This window comes from Capricornis sumatraensis, chromosome 12, assembly GCF_032405125.1.
Source record: "Capricornis sumatraensis isolate serow.1 chromosome 12, serow.2, whole genome shotgun sequence".
NCBI classification, from domain to species: domain Eukaryota; kingdom Metazoa; phylum Chordata; class Mammalia; order Artiodactyla; family Bovidae; genus Capricornis; species Capricornis sumatraensis.
Genome location: NC_091080.1, coordinates 11,713,539 through 11,732,068, shown reverse-complemented (window position 1 = coordinate 11,732,068; position 18,530 = coordinate 11,713,539). Strand labels below are relative to the sequence as shown.

Below are 18,530 nucleotides of genomic sequence, written 5' to 3'. Positions count from 1 at the left end.
GGAAACCAAGAGGGAGAAAGAATTCAACCTTGAAGCCTGGGAGAAGGAGACCTCAAACACAAGTTAAAAACTAAATAAATAAAAAGGCAGAGAAATACTACACAAATGAAGCAACAGACTAGAAACACAGAAGTCCAAATAAATGAAGAGGAAATAGGCAAACTACCTGAAAAAGAATTCAGAATAATGATAGTAAAGATGGTCAAAAACCTTGAAAAAAAAATGGAGAAAATGCAAGAATTAATTAATAAAGACCTAAAAGTATTAAAGAAGTAGCATACAGAGACAACACAATTACTGAAATTAAAAATACTCTAGAAGAAATCAGTACCAGAATATTTGAAGCAGAAGAACAAATCAGTGAGCTGGATGATAAAATGTTGGAAATAATTTCTGAAGAGCAGAATAAAGTAAAAAGAATGAAAAGAACTGAGGATAGTCTAGAGACCTCTGAGACAATACCAAATACACCAATATTTGAATTACAGGGGTCCCAGAATAAGAAGAGAAAAAGAAAGTGTATGAGAAAATTTTTGAAGAGATTATAGTTGAAAATTTCCCCAACATGGAAAAGGAGATCCTCAATCAAGTCCAAGAGGCGAAAAGAGTCCAGTAGAGGACAAACCCAAGGAGAAACACACCAACACACATACTAATCAAACTAACAAAGATAGACACAAAGAAAGAATATTAAAAGCATCAAGAGAGAAGCAACAAGTAACAAACAAGGGAAACCCCTACACTGATCTTTCAGTAGAAACTCTACAGGCCAGGAGGGAATGGCAGGATATATTTAAAGTACTGAAAGGGAAAAATCTACAGCCATGATTACTGTACCCAGAAAGGGTCACATTCAAAATTGATGAAAAAATAAAAAGCTTTTCAGACAAGCAAAAGTTAAGAGAATTCTGTACCACCAAACCAGCTTTACAACAAATGTTAAACCAGCTTATATAGTCAAGATAAGAAAAAAGATCTACAAAATCAACCCCAAACAATTGAGAAATTGGCAATAAGAACATATATATCAATAATTACTTTGAATGTAAATAGATTAAATGTGCCAACCAAAAGACACAGACTGGCTGAATGGATACAAAAATAAGACCCATATATTGCACTCATCTCACACGCTAGTAAAGTAATGCTCAAAATTCTCCAAGCCAGGCTTCAACAATATGTGAACCATGAACTTCCTGATGTTCAAGCTGGTTTTAGAAAAGGCAGAGGAACCAGAGATCAAATTGCCAACATCTGCTGGATCATCAAAAACACAAGAGAGTTCCAGGAAAACATTTATTTCTGCTTTATTGACTATGGCAAAGCCTTTGACTGTGTGGATCACAATAAACTGTGGAAAATTCTGAGAGAGATGGGAATACCAGACCACCTGACTTGCCTCTTGAGAAATCTGTATGCAGGCCAGGAAGCAACAGTTCGAACTGGACATAGAACAAACAGACTGGTTCCAAATAGGAAAAGGAGTACGTCAAGGCTGTATATTGTCACCCTGCTTATTTAACTTCTATGCAGAGTACATCATGAGAAACGCTGGGCTGGAGGAAACACAAGCTGGAATCAAGATTGCTGGGAGAAATAATAACCTCAGATATGCAGATAACACCACCCTTATGGCAGAAAGTGAAGAGGAAGTAAAAAGCTTCTTGATGAAAGTGAAAGAAGAGAGTGAAAAAGTTGGCTTAAAGCTCAACATTCAGAAAACGAAGATCATGGCATCCGGTCCCATCACTTCATGGGAAATAGATGGGGAAACAGTGGAAACAGTGTCAGACTTCATTTTTTTGGGCTCCAAAATCACTGCAGATGGTGACTGCAGCCATGAAATTAAAAGATGCTTACTCCTTGGAAGAAAAGTGATGACCAACCTAGATAGCATATTCAAAAGCAGGGACATTACTTTGCCAACTAAGGTCCGTCTAGTCAAGGCTATGGTTTTTCCTGTGGTCATGTATGGATGTGAGAGTTGGACTGTGAAGAAGGCTGAGTGCCGAAGAATTGTTGCTTTTGAACTGTGGTGTTGGAGAAGACTCTTGAGAGTCCCTTGGACTGCAAGGAGATCCAACCAGCCCATTCTGAAGGAGATCAGCCCTGGGATTTCTTTGGAAGGAATGATGCTAAAGCTGAAACTCCAGTCCTTTGGCCACCTCATGCGAAGAGTTGACTCATTGGAAAAGACTCTGATGCTGGGAGGGATTAGGGGCAGGAGAAAAGGGGATGACAGAGGATGCGATGGCTGGATGGCATCACTGACTTGATGGACTTGAGTCTGAGTGAACTCGAGGAGATGGTGATGGACAGGGAGGCCTGGCGTGCTGCAATTCATGGGGTCACAGAGAGTCGGACATAACTGAGCAACTGACCTGAATTGAACTGATATGCTCTTTACAAGAAACCCACTTAAGACCTAAAGACACGTAAAGACTGAAAGTAAAAGGATTGAAAAATATATTCAATGCAAATCGGAAGCAATAGAAAGCTGGAGTAGCAATCCTCATATCAGACAAAATAGACCTTAAAATAAAGGATATTATAAGACATAAGGAAGGACACCACATAATGATCAAGGAATCAATCCAAGAGGAAGACATAACAATTGCAAATATCTATGCATCCAGCATAGGAGCACATCAATACATTAGACAAACACTAACAAACGTAAAAGGAGAAATTGACAGTAACACAATAATAATAGGAGACGTTAACACCCCACTCACACCAATGGATAATCAAACAAAATAAGGAAACACAAGTCTTAAATGATACATTAGATGATATGGATCTCAGTGATATCTTCAGGACCTTCCATTCCAATGTAGAATACATCTTCTTCTCAAGTGCACAGGGAACATTCTCCAGGATATACTGCTTCTTGGGTCACAAATCAAACCTCAGTAAATTTAAGAAAATTTTAATTGTATCAAGCATCTTATCTGACTGCAATGCTGTGAGACTAGATATCAACTACAAGAAAAAAAACTGTAAGAAACACAAATACATGGAGATTAAACAACGTTTCTCATTAACCAACAGATTACTGAACAAATCAAAAGAGAAATAAAAAAAAATTCTAGAAACAAATGACAATGAAAACATGACAACTCAAAACCTATGGGATACAGCAAAAGCAGTTTTAAGAAGGAAGTTTATAGCAATACAGTTCTACCTCAAGAAGCAAGAAAAACATCGAATAGACAACCTAACTTTACACCGAAAGCAACTGGAAAAAGAACAACAACCGCCCGCCCCCCCCCCACCCCCTGGCAAAAATTAATAGAAGGAAAGAAATCATAAAGATCTGAGCAGAAATAAATGAAATGAAAGAAACAATAGTAAAGATTAATAAAACTAAAAGCTGGTTCTTTGAGAAGATAAACAAAATTGACAAACCTTTAGCCAGACCTCTCAAGAAAAAAAAGAGAGAAGAAGCAAATCAACAAAATTAGAAATGAAAAAGGAGAGGTTACAACAATCCAGAAATGTTAGACAATGTAGAAATACAAAGGATTATAAGAGACTGTTTTGAACAATTATATGGCAGTAAAATGGATAACCTGGAAGAAATGAACAGATTCTTAGAAAAGTTCAATCTTCCAAGACTGAACCAGGAAGAAATAAAAATTGTGAACAACCCAATTACAAGCACTGAAATTAAAGCTATGATCAAAAATCTCCCAAGAAGCAAAAGCCCAGGACCAGATGGCTTCGCAGGAGAGCTCTGTCAAACATTTCCAGAAGAGCTAATGCCTGTCCTTCTAAAACTTTTTCAAAAAAATTCAGAGGAAGGAACACTTCCAAACTCATTCTACGAGGCCACCATCACCCTGATACCGACAAGGACAACACACAAAAAAGAAAACTACAGGCCAGTATCACTGATGCACATACATGCAAAGTTTCTCAGCAAAATTTTAGCAAACAGAATTCAGCAACACATTAGAAAGCTATATACCATGATCAAGTTGGGTTTATTCTAGGGATGCAAGGATTCTTCAGTATATGCAAATCAATCAATGTGATACACCATATTAACAAACTGAAAGATAAAAACCATATGATAATCTCAGTGGATGGAGAAGAAACCTTTGACAAAATTCAGCACCCATTTATGATTAAAACTCTTCAAAAAATAGGCATAGAAGGAACTTACCTCAACATAGTAAAGGCCATATATGATAAGCCTACAGAAAACATTGTTCTCAGTTGTGAAAAACTGAAAGCATTCCCCCTAAGATCAGGAACAAGACAAGGGTGCCCACTTTCCCCACTATTATTCAATATAGTTCTGCAAGTCCTAGCTATAGCAGTCAAAGAAGAAAAAGAAATAAAAGGAATCCAGATCGGAAAAGAAGTAAAGCTCTCACTGTTTGCAGATGACATGATACTATACATAGAAAACCCTAATTTCATGTTTGGGAACACATGTAAGAATTAAAGATTTTAAAATTTAAAAAATAAAAAAATAAAAAAATAAAAAAAATAAAAAATAAAAAGTAATGAGCCCTGTAAAAAAAAAAAAAAAAAAAAAAAAAAAGAAAGATAGTATCAGAAAATTACTAGAGCTAATCACTGAATTGAGCAGTGTTGCAGGATACAAAATCAATACACAAAAATCATTTGCATTTCTATATACAAACAATGAAAGTCAGAAAGAGAAATTAAGGAATCAATTCCATTCACCATTGCAACAAAAATAATTAAATAGGAATAAACTTACCTAAGGAGACAAAAGAGCTGTACACAGAAAATTATATGCTACTGTTGAAAGAAATCACAGACAAACAGATGGAGAGATAGTCCATGTTCCTGGGTAGGAAGAATCAGTATTTTGAAAATGACTATACTACTAAGCCATGCAAACTGGGAAACCGAAGATGGGCGGGTCATGGTGGAGAGGTCTGACAGAATGTGGTCCACTGGAGAAGGGAATGGCAAACCACTTCAGAATTCTTGCCTTGAGAACCCCATGAACAGTATGAAAAGGCAAAATGATAGGATACTGAAAGAGGTACTCCCTAGGTCAGTAGGTGACCAATATGTTACTGGAGGTCAGTGGAGAAATAAGTCCAGAAATAATGACGGGATGGAGCCAAAGCAAAAATGATACCCAGCTGTGGATGTGACTGGTGATAGAAGCAATGTCCAATGCTGTAAAGAGCAATATTGCATAGAAACTTGGAATGTCAGGTCCATCAATCAAGGCAAATTGGAAGTGGTCAAACAGGAGATGGCAAGAGTGAGCATTGGCATTCTAGGAATCAGTAAACTAAAATGGAACGGAATGGGTGAATTTAACTCAGATGACCATTATATCTACATCTGCGGGCAGGAATCCCTCAGAAGAAATGGAGTAGCCATCATGGTCAACAGAAGAGTCCGAAATGCAGTACTTGGATACAATCTCAAAAATGACAGAATGATCTCTGTTCATTTCCAAGGCAAACCATTCAGTACTACAGTAATCCAAGTCTATGCCCCAACCAGTAACACTGAAGAAGCTGAAGTTGAACGACTCTGTGAAGACCTACAAGACCTTTTAGAACTAACAACCAAAAAAGATATCCTTTTCATTACAGGCGACTGGAATGCAAAAGTAGGAAGTTAAGAAACACCTGGAGTAACAGGCAGATTTGGCCTTGGAATACGGAAAGAAGCAGGGCAAAGACTAATAGAGTTTTGCCAAGAAAATGCACTGGTCATAGCAAACACCATATTCCAACAACAGAAGAGAAGACTCTACACATGGACATCACCAGATGGTCAACACCGAAATCAGATTGATTGTATTCTATGCAGCAAAAGATGGTGAAGCTCTATACAGTCAACAAGACCAGAAGCTGACTGTGGCTCAGATCATGAACTCCTTATTACCAAATTCAGACTCAAATTGAAGAAAATAGGGAAAACCACTAGACCATTCAGGTATGACCTCAATCAAATCCCTTATGATTATACAGTGGGAGTGAGAAATAGATTTAAGGGCCTAGATCTGATAGATAGAGTGCCTGATGACCTATGGAATGAAGTTCGTGACATTGTACAGGAGACAGGGATCAAGAGTATCCCCATGGAAAAGAAATGCAGAAAAGCAAAATGGCTGTCTGGGGAAGCCTTACATATAGCTGTGAAAAGAAGAGAAGTGAAAAGCCAAGGAGAAAAGGAAAGATACAAGCGTCTGAATGCAGAGTTCCAAAGAATAGCAAGAAGAGATAAGAAAGCCACCTTCAGCGATCAATGCAAAAAATAGAGGAAAACAGCAGAATGGGAAATACTAGAGATCTCTTCAAGGAAATTAGAAATACCGAGGGAACATTTCATGCAAAAATGGGCTTGATAAAGGACAGAAATGGTATAGACCTAACAAGCAGAAGATATTAAGAAGAGATGGCAAGAATCCACAGAAGAACTGTACAGAAAGGATCTTCATGACCCGGATAATCACGATGGTGTGATCACTCATCTAGAGCCAGACATCCTGGAATGTGAAGTCAAGTGGGCCTTAGAAAGCATCACTACAAACAAAGCTAGTGGAGGTGATGGAATTCTGGTAGAGGTATTTCAAATCCTGAAAGATTATGCAGTGAAAGTGCTGCACTCAATATGCCAGCAAATTTGGAACACTCAGCAGTGGCCACAGGACTGGAAAAGGTCAGTTTTCATTCCAATCCCAAAGAAAGGCAATGCCAAAGTATGCTCAAACTGCCGCACAATTGCACTCATCTCACATGCTAGTAAAGTAATGTTCAAAATTCTCCAAGCCAGGCTTCAGCAACACGTGAACTGTGAACTTCCTGATGATCAAGCTGGTTTTTGAAAAGGCAGAGGAACCAGATATCAAATTGCCAACATCCGCTGGATCATGGAAAAAGCAAGAGACCTCCAGAAAAACATCTATTTCTGCTTTATTAACTATGCCAAAGCCTTTGACTATGTGGATTAGAATAAACTGTGGAAAATTGTGAAAGAGATGGCAATACCAGACCACCTAACCTGCCTCTGGAGAAATCTGTATGCAGGTTAGGAAGCAACAGTTAGAACTGGACATGGAACAACAGACTGGTTCCAAATAGGAAAAGGAGTATGTCAAGGCTGTATATTGTCACTGGGCTTATTTAACTTCTATGCCGAGTACATCATGAGAAATGCTGGGCTGGAAGAAACACAAGCTGGAGTCAAGATTGCCAGGAGAAATATCAATAACCTCAGATATGCAGATGACACCACCCTTATGGCAGAAAGTGAAGAGCAACTAAAAAGCCTCTTGATGAAAGTGAAAGAGGAGAGTGAAAAAGTGGGCTTAAAGCTCAACATTCAGAAAATGAAGATCACGGCATATGGTCCCATCACTTCGTGGGAAATAGATGGAGAAACAGTGGAAACAGTGTCAGACTTTATTTTGGGGGGGCTCCAAAATCACTGCAGATGGTGACTGCAGCCATGAAATTAAAAGGCGCTTACTCCTTGGAAGCAAAGTTATTACCAACCTAGATAGCATATTCAAAAGCAGAGACATTACTTTGCCAACAAAGGTCTGTCTATTGAAGGCTATGGTTTTTCCATTAGTCATGTATGGATGTGAGAGTTGGACTGTAAAGAAAGCTGAGTGCTGAAGAATTGATGCTTTTGAACTGTGGTGTTGGAGAAGACTCTTGAGAGTCCCTTGGACTGCAAGGAGATCCAACCAGTCCATTCTGAAGGAGATCAGCCCTGGGATTTCTTTGGAAGGATTGATGCTAAAGCTGAAACTCCAGTCCTTTGGCCACCTCATGCGAAGAGTTGACTCATTGGAAAAGACTCTGATGCTGGGAGGGATTGGGGGCAGGAGAAAAGGGGACGACAGAGGATGAGATGGCTGGATGGCATCACTGACTCAATGGATGCGAGTCTGAGTGAACTCTGGGAGTTGATGATGGACAGGGAGGCCTGGCATGCTGCGTTTCATGGGGTCGCAAGGAGTCGGACATGACTGAGCAACTGAACTGAACTGAACTGAATGGAGAAACAGACATAGAGAATAGACTTGTGAACATGGGGAGAGGAGAGGAGAGGGTCAGCGTTTGGAAAAGCAGGATCCATGTCTTTTCCAATTCAAAATAAGCAATTCTAACCTGCGAATTTTTCAGGGCAAAAACCTTGAAGTCTTTTGTAACACCTCCTCTCGCAAGCTGTGTATTTAACCTCTCAGAAACTCTGATGGTTGTATTTTTCAAAATACCTGAATCTGAACAATTCACACTACCTATACAGCTGCCATCACTACCAAACCTTTTTCTCCCCCTGGATTATTTCAATAATTCCCTAACTTGTATGATTCCCATCTTCCCTTTCTGAACACAACAGCCAGAATTAGACTTTCTAAATGTAGGTCTGCTGATGTATTGATGTGCTGACAACCCTCCAAAGGCTCCTCATTTTTTCCTGAATGTCTTTAAGATGACTTACAGGGCCCTACATAAGCTGACTTCCATTATCACTCCTGACTTTATATTCTAGAATTTGTCCCTCTGCTTTATCCGCTTCTACTGGCCACTGTGCTATTCCTTCAATATACACTCCTGCTTCAGAGATTTGGCAGCAGCTTTTCCTTCTCCCTGGAACACTCTTCTCAGATAACCGTGTCACTAATTCTCACTGCCTTAGATTCCTGACACAAATTGCACCATCTTGAAGCCCAATCAAATTACTATATTTAAGGCTGAAATATGTGATTTACTTATTTAGTATATTATTTACTGTCCTTACTAGAATATAAACTATATAAGAATTTGAAAGAATTCTCAATTTCTGGCCATCCTATTTTATTTTTATTTTTTTATTTCCACAGTCCAGTAATTTATTTTAACTTTGAGTAATTTCAAGTTCCACAAACAAAACTACTGGAGAACACCAATATTTTGCTTGAATTCTTTCTTCTGTACACTCAGTGATCTAAAACACCACAATATCCAACATACGCAAACCTCAGGGAAGGGTTAATAAAGACACACAGATTGGAATTATGGTGTTCTTTGCTCCTGAATGGAATGGTCCCACAGAAAAAGCACAGGATACAGCACAATGTAAGGGCACCTGTTACATATGAAGTGAGCAAAACACACTAGCATTTCCTATATGTGTAATGAGGAACCCTGCATAGGTTAGAGGGCCTTTTATGCCCCCTTGAGTTCAGAGGAATTGCTGCTTACCTCTTCAAAGGCAATAATTGCTAGAAACAGTGTGGAGCTGTGTCAGAAAGATAGCCTGTACAAGGACACAATGCAGTATACCTCTGAATCTAAAGATACTGAATTGGCTGAAGAGCTCCTACAGTGGTTTTTGCAGGAAGAAAGAAGAGTGCGCTTTGGAGTGTCTCTGTGCTTTTTTTGAACTTTTAAGATCAGATGTTATCCTGGAAACTGCATGGAGGCACAATATCATGGATTTTGCCATGCTCTATTTCATCCAAGTCATGAAGGAATACTTGACAAATAATTAGATGCTTTAGAATCACTGAGGAAAGGAAGAACAAGCTACAGTGACACAACCTATTGTTTATGGTCAGTCTTTGCTTATGGTTACTCTACACCACCCTGCGGGAAGCCACAGCCTGGCTTTGGGTACAGATGTGAGATGGAAAGCTGATTCTGTAGTCGCCTATTTCATACCGAAACATCCTCTCTACCCACTTCTCAGTTTATAACAGGTAAAACAGGCACATGTTCTTGTAACCTTTATTTCATGAAGGACTACTTTCTGCTTTTAACTATAAACTTGGATCACCTGTGTTAAAAGCTTATTCCACATTCTGCATCATTGTAGAATTTATTTTCAAAGGGGAATAGTTTCAATGCTCTATTCACTTGGGCTTTTCTTCTTTCCACCTCATTCTTTGAAGAACTGCTTAATACTCAATCTGTTGTGAAGAACCTGATTTGCAGTCTGTAGTGTTTAAAGAAAAAAAAAAAACTCTAATAAATTGGATCTCTTAAATTTAGTGTATGTAAACAGCTTACAATATGTATTGTCTAAATGCATGTAAATCTCTTTTATTCAAAGAAAAGCTGAAGCAAAAACACTGGTATATGACCATGCAAGACTGTCAGTGCCAACAAAGACAACACTAATGAGCATATCCTACATGGAGCACAGTGCTCTCCAAATTGTTTGAAAAATGCATTTCAGACAAATTGCTTGACTCTCAAGGGGGCATAAAAGGCCCTCTAACCTATGCAGGGTTCCTCATTACACATATAGGAAATGCTAGTGTGTTTTGCTCACTTCATATGTAACAGGTGCCCTTACATTGTGCTGTATCCTGTGCTTTTTCTGTGGGACCATTCCATTCAGGAGCAAAGAACACCATAATTCCAATCTGTGTGTCTTTATTAACCCTTCCCTGAGGTTTGCGTATGTTGGATATTGTGGTGTTTTAGATCACTGAGTGTACAGAAGAAAGAATTCAAGCAAAATATTGGTGTTCTTCAGTAGTTTTGTTTGTGGAACTTGAAATTACTCAAAGTTAAAATAAATTACTGGACTGTGGAAATAAAAAAATAAAAATAAAATAGGATGGCCAGAAATTGAGAATTCTTTCAAATTCTTATATAGTTTATATTCTAGTAAGGACAGTAAATAATATACTAAATAAGTAAATCACATATTTCAGCCTTAAATATAGTAATTTGATTGGGCTTCAAGATGGTGCAATTTGTGTCAGGAATCTAAGGCAGTGAGAATTAGTGACACGGTTATCTGAGAAGAGTGTTCCAGGGAGAAGGAAAAGCTGCTGCCAAATCTCTGAAGCAGGAGTGTATATTGAAGGAATAGCACAGTGGCCAGTAGAAGCGGATAAAGCAGAGGGACAAATTCTAGAATATAAAGTCAGGAGTGATAATGGAAGTCAGCTTATGTAGGGCCCTGTAAGTCATCTTAAAGACATTCAGGAAAAAATGAGGAGCCTTTGGAGGGTTGTCAGCACATCAATACATCAGCAGACCTACATTTAGAAAGTCTAATTCTGGCTGTTGTGTTCAGAAAGGGAAGATGGGAATCATACAAGTTAGGGAATTATTGAAATAATCCAGGGGGAGAAAAAGGTTTGGTAGTGATGGCAGCTGTATAGGTAGTGTGAATTGTTCAGATTCAGGTATTTTGAAAAATACAACCATCAGAGTTTCTGAGAGGTTAAATACACAGCTTGCGAGAGGAGGTGTTACAAAAGACTTCAAGGTTTTTGCCCTGAAAAATTCGCAGGTTAGAATTGCTTATTTTGAATTGGAAAAGACATGGTTTGAACAAGGTGTTTAGTTTTAAACATGTTAACACTGAGGTGCCTTTCAGGCATCCACCTGGTAATGTCTAATAGGCAGCAAGACTGAGAAGAGTGTAGGTAAAAGGTGAGCTTTGGGATGGGTGTATGCATTTGAGAGTGAAATGCATACGAATGATATTTAAAATCATGAGGTCACATGTGATCCCCAGGGGAATGGGAGCAGAAAGGAAGGGAAAGGGATAAGGAACAAACCCTTCAGCATTTTAACCTTACCAATTGAATGAAAGAAGTTGAACCAACCAAGGTGTGACCAGTAAGATAGGAATTAAACAAAAGAATACAGAAATTATATCATGGAGTGTGGTGAATTGAATTTATCAAAGGCTGTTGAAACATTCTGTAAGATGTGGCTTGAAAATCAATGTAGAGTTAAGGAAGTTGTTCATTCTCTTCACATTGTGTATAGATGGTGGTAAGATGAACTATAGATGTACAGCTATCAGTGAGTAGGTTGATGTGGTAAAAATCTATGTAAGTTCTTTAATGATTATTTTAGTTTTTCCAGTGAGGAAGTAAGCATGGTCATACAGTCACAATGAGGGAGAAGATGTTTGAAGTTTGAGGAGCTAGGAGACATGTGAAATAGTGGTTGGGAAGATTGGGAGGTGAATGGTCTAGGAAAATATAGTACAATTGCTAGACCGCATTATGGCCCACTTAGATTTTATGGTCATCATGATCTCACAGATGCCTGATTCACATCAGTTACCTTATGGGTAATGTTTTTGTTGTGATGTTTTTAGATATTTGTGTGTTTAGTGAGGAACAACTATTTTACAGCAGTGAAAAGTAATTCTGAAAATGCTGTTTATCTTGTTCCTTAATCCATAAAATGGAAAGAAAATAATAAAGAAATGTCTCTAGAAGATGATCCTCCCAGTATCCCAATGAGGTAGGTTTTTCTGTTCACAGTGTAGTGTGACATGTGGGCTCTTAGTTCCTGACAAGGAATCGAATCTGTGCTTTGTGCAGTGGAAGTGTGGAGACCTAACCACTGGACCAGCAGGAAATTCTCTTGTTCCTGTTTTAAGGATGAGAAACCCAAAGCTTATGGAAAATAGAAGTTAAGTGACATGCCTGAGGGCTGGAACTAGGAGGTGGCTTAGCAGAGATTTAAATAGAGGAAAACAATAGAATGGGGAAGACTAGAGGTCTCTTCAAGAAAATTAGAGATGCCAAGGAACATTTCATGCAGAGATGGGCAGATAAAACACAGAAATGATATGGACCTAACAGAAGCAGAAGATATTAATAAGAGGTGGCAAGAATAACACAGAAGAATACAAAAAAGATCTTCATGACCCTGATAACCATCATGGTGTGATCAGTCACCTAGAGCCAGACATCCTGGAATGTGAAGTCAGGTGAGCCTTAGGAAGCATCACTATGAACAAAGCTAGTGGAGGTGATGGAATTCCAGTTGAGCTATTTCAAATCCTAAAAGATGATGTTGTAAAAGTGCTGCACTCAATATGCCAGCAAATTTGGAAAACTCAGCAGTGGCCACAGGACTGGAAAAGGTCAGTTTTCATTCCAATCCCAAAGAAGGGCGATGCCAAAGAATGTTCAAATGTCCACACAATTGCACTCATCTCACATGCTAGCAAAGTAATGCTCAAAATCCTGTAAGCCAGGCTTCAACAGTACATGAACTGTGAACTTCCATATGTTCAACCTGGGTTTAGAAAAGGCAGAGGAACCAGCGATAAAATTGCCAACATCTGCTGGATCATAGAAAAAGCAAGATAATACCAGAAAAACATCTACTTTTGCTTTATTGATTACACCAAAGTCTATGGCACTAGATCACAACAAACTGGAGAAAATTCTGAAAAAGATGGAATACCAGACCACCTGACCTGCTTCTTGAGAAACCTATATGCAGGTCAAGAAGCAACAGTGAGAACTGGACATGGAACAATGGACTGGTTCCAAATTGGGAAAGGAGTACGTCAAGGCTGTATATTGTCACCCTGCTTATTTAACTTATATGCAGAGTACATCATGAGAAATGCCAGGCTGAGTGAACCACAAGCTGGGATCAAGATTGCTGGGAAAAATATCAATAACCTCAGATATGCAGATGACATCACCCTTATGGCAGAAAGTGAAGAGCAACTGAAGAGCTTCTTGATGAAAGTGAAAGAGGAGAGTGAAAAAGTTGGCCTAAAACTCAACATTCAGAAAATGAAGATCATGGCATATGGTCCAATCACTTCATGGCAAATAGATGGGGAAACAATGGAAACAGTGAGAGACTATTTTCTTGGGCTCCAAAATCACTGCAGATGGTGACTGCAGCCATGAAATTAAAAGATGCTTGCTCCCTGGAAGAAAAGCTATGACCAACCTAGATAGCATGTTAAAAGCAAAGACATTACTTTGTCAACAAAGGTCCATCTAGTCAGAAGTATGGTTTTTCCATTAGTCATGTATGGATGTGGGAGTTGGACTATAAAGAAAGTTGAGCACCAAAGAATTGATGCTTTTGAACTGTGATATTGGAGAAGACTCTTGAGCGTTCCTTGGACTGCAATGAAGTCAAACCAGTCCATCCTAAAGAAAATCAGTCCTGAATGTTCATTGGAAGGACTGATGCTGAAGCTGATACTTCCAATACTTTGTCCACCTGATGCAAAGACCTGACTCATTGGAAAAGACCCTTATTCTGGGAAAGATTGAAGGCAGGAGGAGAAGGGGCAACAGAGGATGAGATGGTTGGATGGCATCACCGACTCAATGGACATGAGTTGGAGAAAGCTCTGGGAGTTGATGATGGACATGAAAGCCTGGTGTCCTGCAGTCCATGTGGTTGCAGAGAGTCGGACACAACTGAGCAACTGAATTGACCTGAAGCTTGTATTCTTACCTATACTACATTGTTTCTCAGTCTGATAAACTTTGTATCACATTAATATAAACTCATATTTTTCCTTATGGTTGCATAAATAATTACTATCAAGACATTTGAAATCTTTTTTTTTTTTTTTTTGCTGGATTGCAGGTAACAAAAATTGAATTAATCCAGTAATGAATCTCTGAAGATGTGGTTTTAATTTTGATTTGAGTTAAATTTAAATATTGTGATGTATCAATTACCTGATAGAGATATTTAATGTGTTGTCCATTGATGATCATATCACATCATTTTTCTGTTTTTCAGGCTTTATTTCTTCATATTTCATATGATTCAAATTAATTTCTCAGTCTTAATTAAATGTATATTTGAAATGTTTTCTTATTGTAATCATTGTAAGATACTTTAAAAATGTTACTAGTTATCTCTAATAAAAATCAAGTGTTGGCTTCTGCTTTTATTAGATTTGTTAGAAAACTATAAAGATATTATATAACCAGATGCATAATTTGATATTGTACAAATAAGAGCCATGAGGTGCTTTTCAATCATGAATTTGTGTCTTTCTAAACCAGTGTTCTCCGTTCATGGGATTCTCCAGGCAAGAATACTGGAGTCAGTATTCTTGCCTGGAGAATCCCATGAATAGAAGAGCCTGGTGGGCTACAGTCGATGGGGTCGCAAAGAGTCGGACACAACAGAGTGAGCTCACTTCACTTCACTTCAAACCAGTGTTCTAATCTTTCCACAGTGGTTTTGAAAAAAACAGAAATGAGATCAAATTCAAATTTCATTACACAAAAAATTATTCAAATAAGCCAGAAAAATGAGAACTAGGACTTCAAAAGTTTTAAATGTAATTGATAAGGTATAGAATGGTGCAGTGTATGCATGGTCAGTCGTGTCTGACTCTTTGTGACCCCAAGGACTGTAGCCTGCCAGGCTCCTCTGTCCATGGGATTTCCCAGGCAGGAAATATTGGAGTGGGTTGCCGTTTCCTTCTCCAGGGTATCTTCCTGACCCAGGGATCTTCCCTGCCTCTCCTGCATTGGCAGGCTGATTCTTTACTACTTGTGTCATCTGGGAAGCCCCCAAGATATAGCATAGTATGCAATTAATATAGATAATAAATCAGTAATGGGACTTTTAATCTAGTATTAAAATTTGTATTATTTGTTTACATTCTTTGATTATAGAATATAGAATATTATTCCTGTTACTGGATCATGGGTGTAATGTAACTGATTCCTAAATAGGTTTGGTACCTTGCTAAAGAAAGCCTTGACATGTAGCTGGACTTGTAACACACGTGTCATGAGAGCAGTTAAGTATTTTACTGGAATAATTTTTGACATCTCATCTCCATAATACTTGGATTATTTTCTATATTGCTGTCTACTTAAGTTTATTCTAATGATTTACCTTGAAGATATAAAAATTATAATCGTATAATTTTTTTAATTCCCTCACCTGGACTTGTGGAAAGATGAGATTATGACTAGTAGATGTTTAGAAAGAATTAGTTAACATTTCATTTTTTTCCTATTAAACATAATTAGGAAACTTAACTACTTCAGTTTTGCTAGATGTTTTTGATCATAATTTAGACTTTAGAGCTTTTTAAAATGCTGTTTGTTTATATTTATTTTATCTTTCTCTTATCTGAAGACCAAGACATTTGGAGGCGGCGGTGGTGGTGCTAGAAGTAATCTCAACATGAGTGCTGCTGGTAACCGAAATAGGGAAATTTTACAGAAAGAAAAGGCAAACAAATCAGAGGGAAAACATGAAGGTGTCTATAGAGAACTGGTAAGACTGAAGAACCAACTACAAAGTTTGTGTCTTTTTTTCTTTAATAGTCTTGTTTTTAAATTCTCAGAACCACCACTAACTTTTTGAGTGTATTATAGGCAGTGTCACAAGTCTTAAGAAGACTTTCATTAAGGATTCCATTTAATTCGTGGAAAATTTGGATTATTTGAAAAATAATTTACTTAAGTAAAATTTACTTAACTTTCTAATGTGTGAATGATGTCTTTTGGAATGGACTGATAAAAAGTCATCAAATTATACAGAAAACATTCAATGGAAATTATATTCTAAAAGATGATGCTTCAGAAACATGGTTATCTGCCCTTTCCTCTCCTTTCCCACATCTTTTCTCAGATTTTGTCTGAAGTCATTTTGTTTTGTTCTTTGCGGAAAATATGTTGAAACTGTAAATGTATATTATAGACTCAATTGCAATATATTACTAGATTTTTTAGATAAATGGGAAGTCAGGTGTTGCTGGGTATGCCACAGTGTCTTCAGATATAAGGGAACTGACAGGAATTCATTTGCCTCTACCTTTCCAGTTTTAATGACCTTGGGTGATTTTGTCTAGAGAGTTCTAAGATTAGCTTAAATAATAGGGTTTGTCATCTCATATAACAAGATCTCTGGATCTGGATGGTTATAAAGATTGGCAAATTAGGCAGTATAACAATGTACTGGTAGGCATCACTCTAGTTTCTTGGCTTTCTTCTCTGGGTTACAGGATTCTCTGTGTGTTAAATCTTCATGCAGAAAGTTCAAAGGCAGGAATGAAAGGGGGCATTTCTCTGTGTGTGGGTGTTTTATCAGATAAAATAATTTTGGAAATTTCTGGTAAATTCCATCTATGGTTCGTTGACTAGGACTAGGTTATGTATCCTTTGCTAAATCAATCACTAGCTAAGAGAATGTTAGTCTAGCTAACACAGCTAGACTATTGCTTCCTTGAGTACATGACCATCTCATTGTAAAAAAAAAAAAATGTCAGTTTTCAGGTTCTAGTAGATATAGCAAGTTGAAAAAGACACTGTCTCTTACTCAAGAAGTGCTTTAACTTGAGTTCATTGAGAACCATTTTTTGGGAATGTCTTGCCATAGAACACTAAAGACTAGCAGTTTGGGATTGTTTTGAGGATTAAAAGCATAAGAAGGGAATGATATCACAAAGAATGCAAAATGGAAAGTTCCAGGAATTGTCTTCTCCACCAAAACAGCTATTAAGCTGACAAACATTTGAAGCAACTATTTTACAACTTTGAAGTCAAGTCAGACTCTTGCAACATACAGAGTGGTGATGGATGAAGAAAGAGGCTGGTCACTGGCTGATTACAGAGATAATGGAACAAAGACTCCAGTGATCACAAGATCACAAAGAATATAATCCTTACCAAAAAAGTTTGGAACAGTTACTAAACAAACTTATAACTGCAGTCTTCATCAAGTAACAACACCAGTTTCTGAGGAGGAGGGAGAATGAGGAGGAGGGAGAATTTGACTTCCAAAATTGCCACCAGTACAGTATTCAGAATTTTCAGTTCTCAGCAGAAAATTATAAAACATACCAAAAAACAGAAAATATGACCCATTCATAGGAAAAAGAAAGAAATTGAAAGAAACTATCCCTGAAGAAACCCAGGCATTGAACTTATCAAAAAAAAAAAAAAAAAAAAAAACAAAAACCTTAAATTAACTGTATTAGAAATACAGGTCTGAAGGGAACCATTGACAAAGGACTCAAAGAAATCAAGAGAACAATATATGGTTGATATATGAGGATATATCAGTAAAGGGAAATTATAGAAAAGGAAAATAGAATTTCTTGAACTAGAAAGTACAGTGGTAGAAATAAAAAATTTTCTTAGGTTTAACATCAGACAAGAGCAGGCAGAAGAAAGAATTACTGAGCTTTAATAGAGGGCAATTGAAATTACCCAGTCTAAGATAAGAAAGAGAGAATGAAGAAAAATAGAGTCTAAGGGATCTGTGAGGCACCATCAAATATACCAGCATATACATTACAGGAGTCTCAATTGAAAAGAAAAAGGGATAAAAAAATATTTGAAGAACTAATGCTCCCCCTCATTATCAAATTTGATGAAATCTGCAAATCTGAGAAGCTCAATGGTCTCCTATAGGATAAATGCAGAGACACACCAAGACACATAATCTAGTTGTTGAAAGGTAGAGACAGGATATCTTGAAAGTGGTGAGAGAGAAGTAACTCATCAAATACAAGGGATCCTCAATAAATGGCCAATTTTTCATTAAAAACTAAGAGTGTTTTTTGGTTAAATTCTATATAAGGGACAGTATTCTTAATTAGATATTTACTTGTGAAATAATTGGGAGAGGGAAAGCCTTTGAAAGGATTTTTTAACATTTAAATAAGTTTTGAGTAAGAAGGGTGAATTATAGTTTTAATGTCCATGCCTTTTTACATTTACTTTAGTATATCTACAGCAGGGATGTAAATTTTCTCTTATGTGTAACTCTGACCTATTAATAGCTATTACTATGTTTGAAAAGGAT

At 37.5% G+C, this 18,530-nt stretch overlaps 1 protein-coding gene across 1 annotated transcript in view; it reads left to right on the top strand.

The window, feature by feature from the left end:
• The window catches only part of TDRD3 (tudor domain containing 3), a 134,798-nt gene that overhangs the window by 26,389 nt on the left and 89,879 nt on the right, over window positions 1–18,530 (top strand). The window contains exon 5 of the mRNA XM_068984494.1: window positions 15,855–15,995. Coding sequence (XP_068840595.1) covers window positions 15,855–15,995 — 141 coding nt within the window. The remainder of the gene's footprint in view (window positions 1–15,854; window positions 15,996–18,530) is intronic.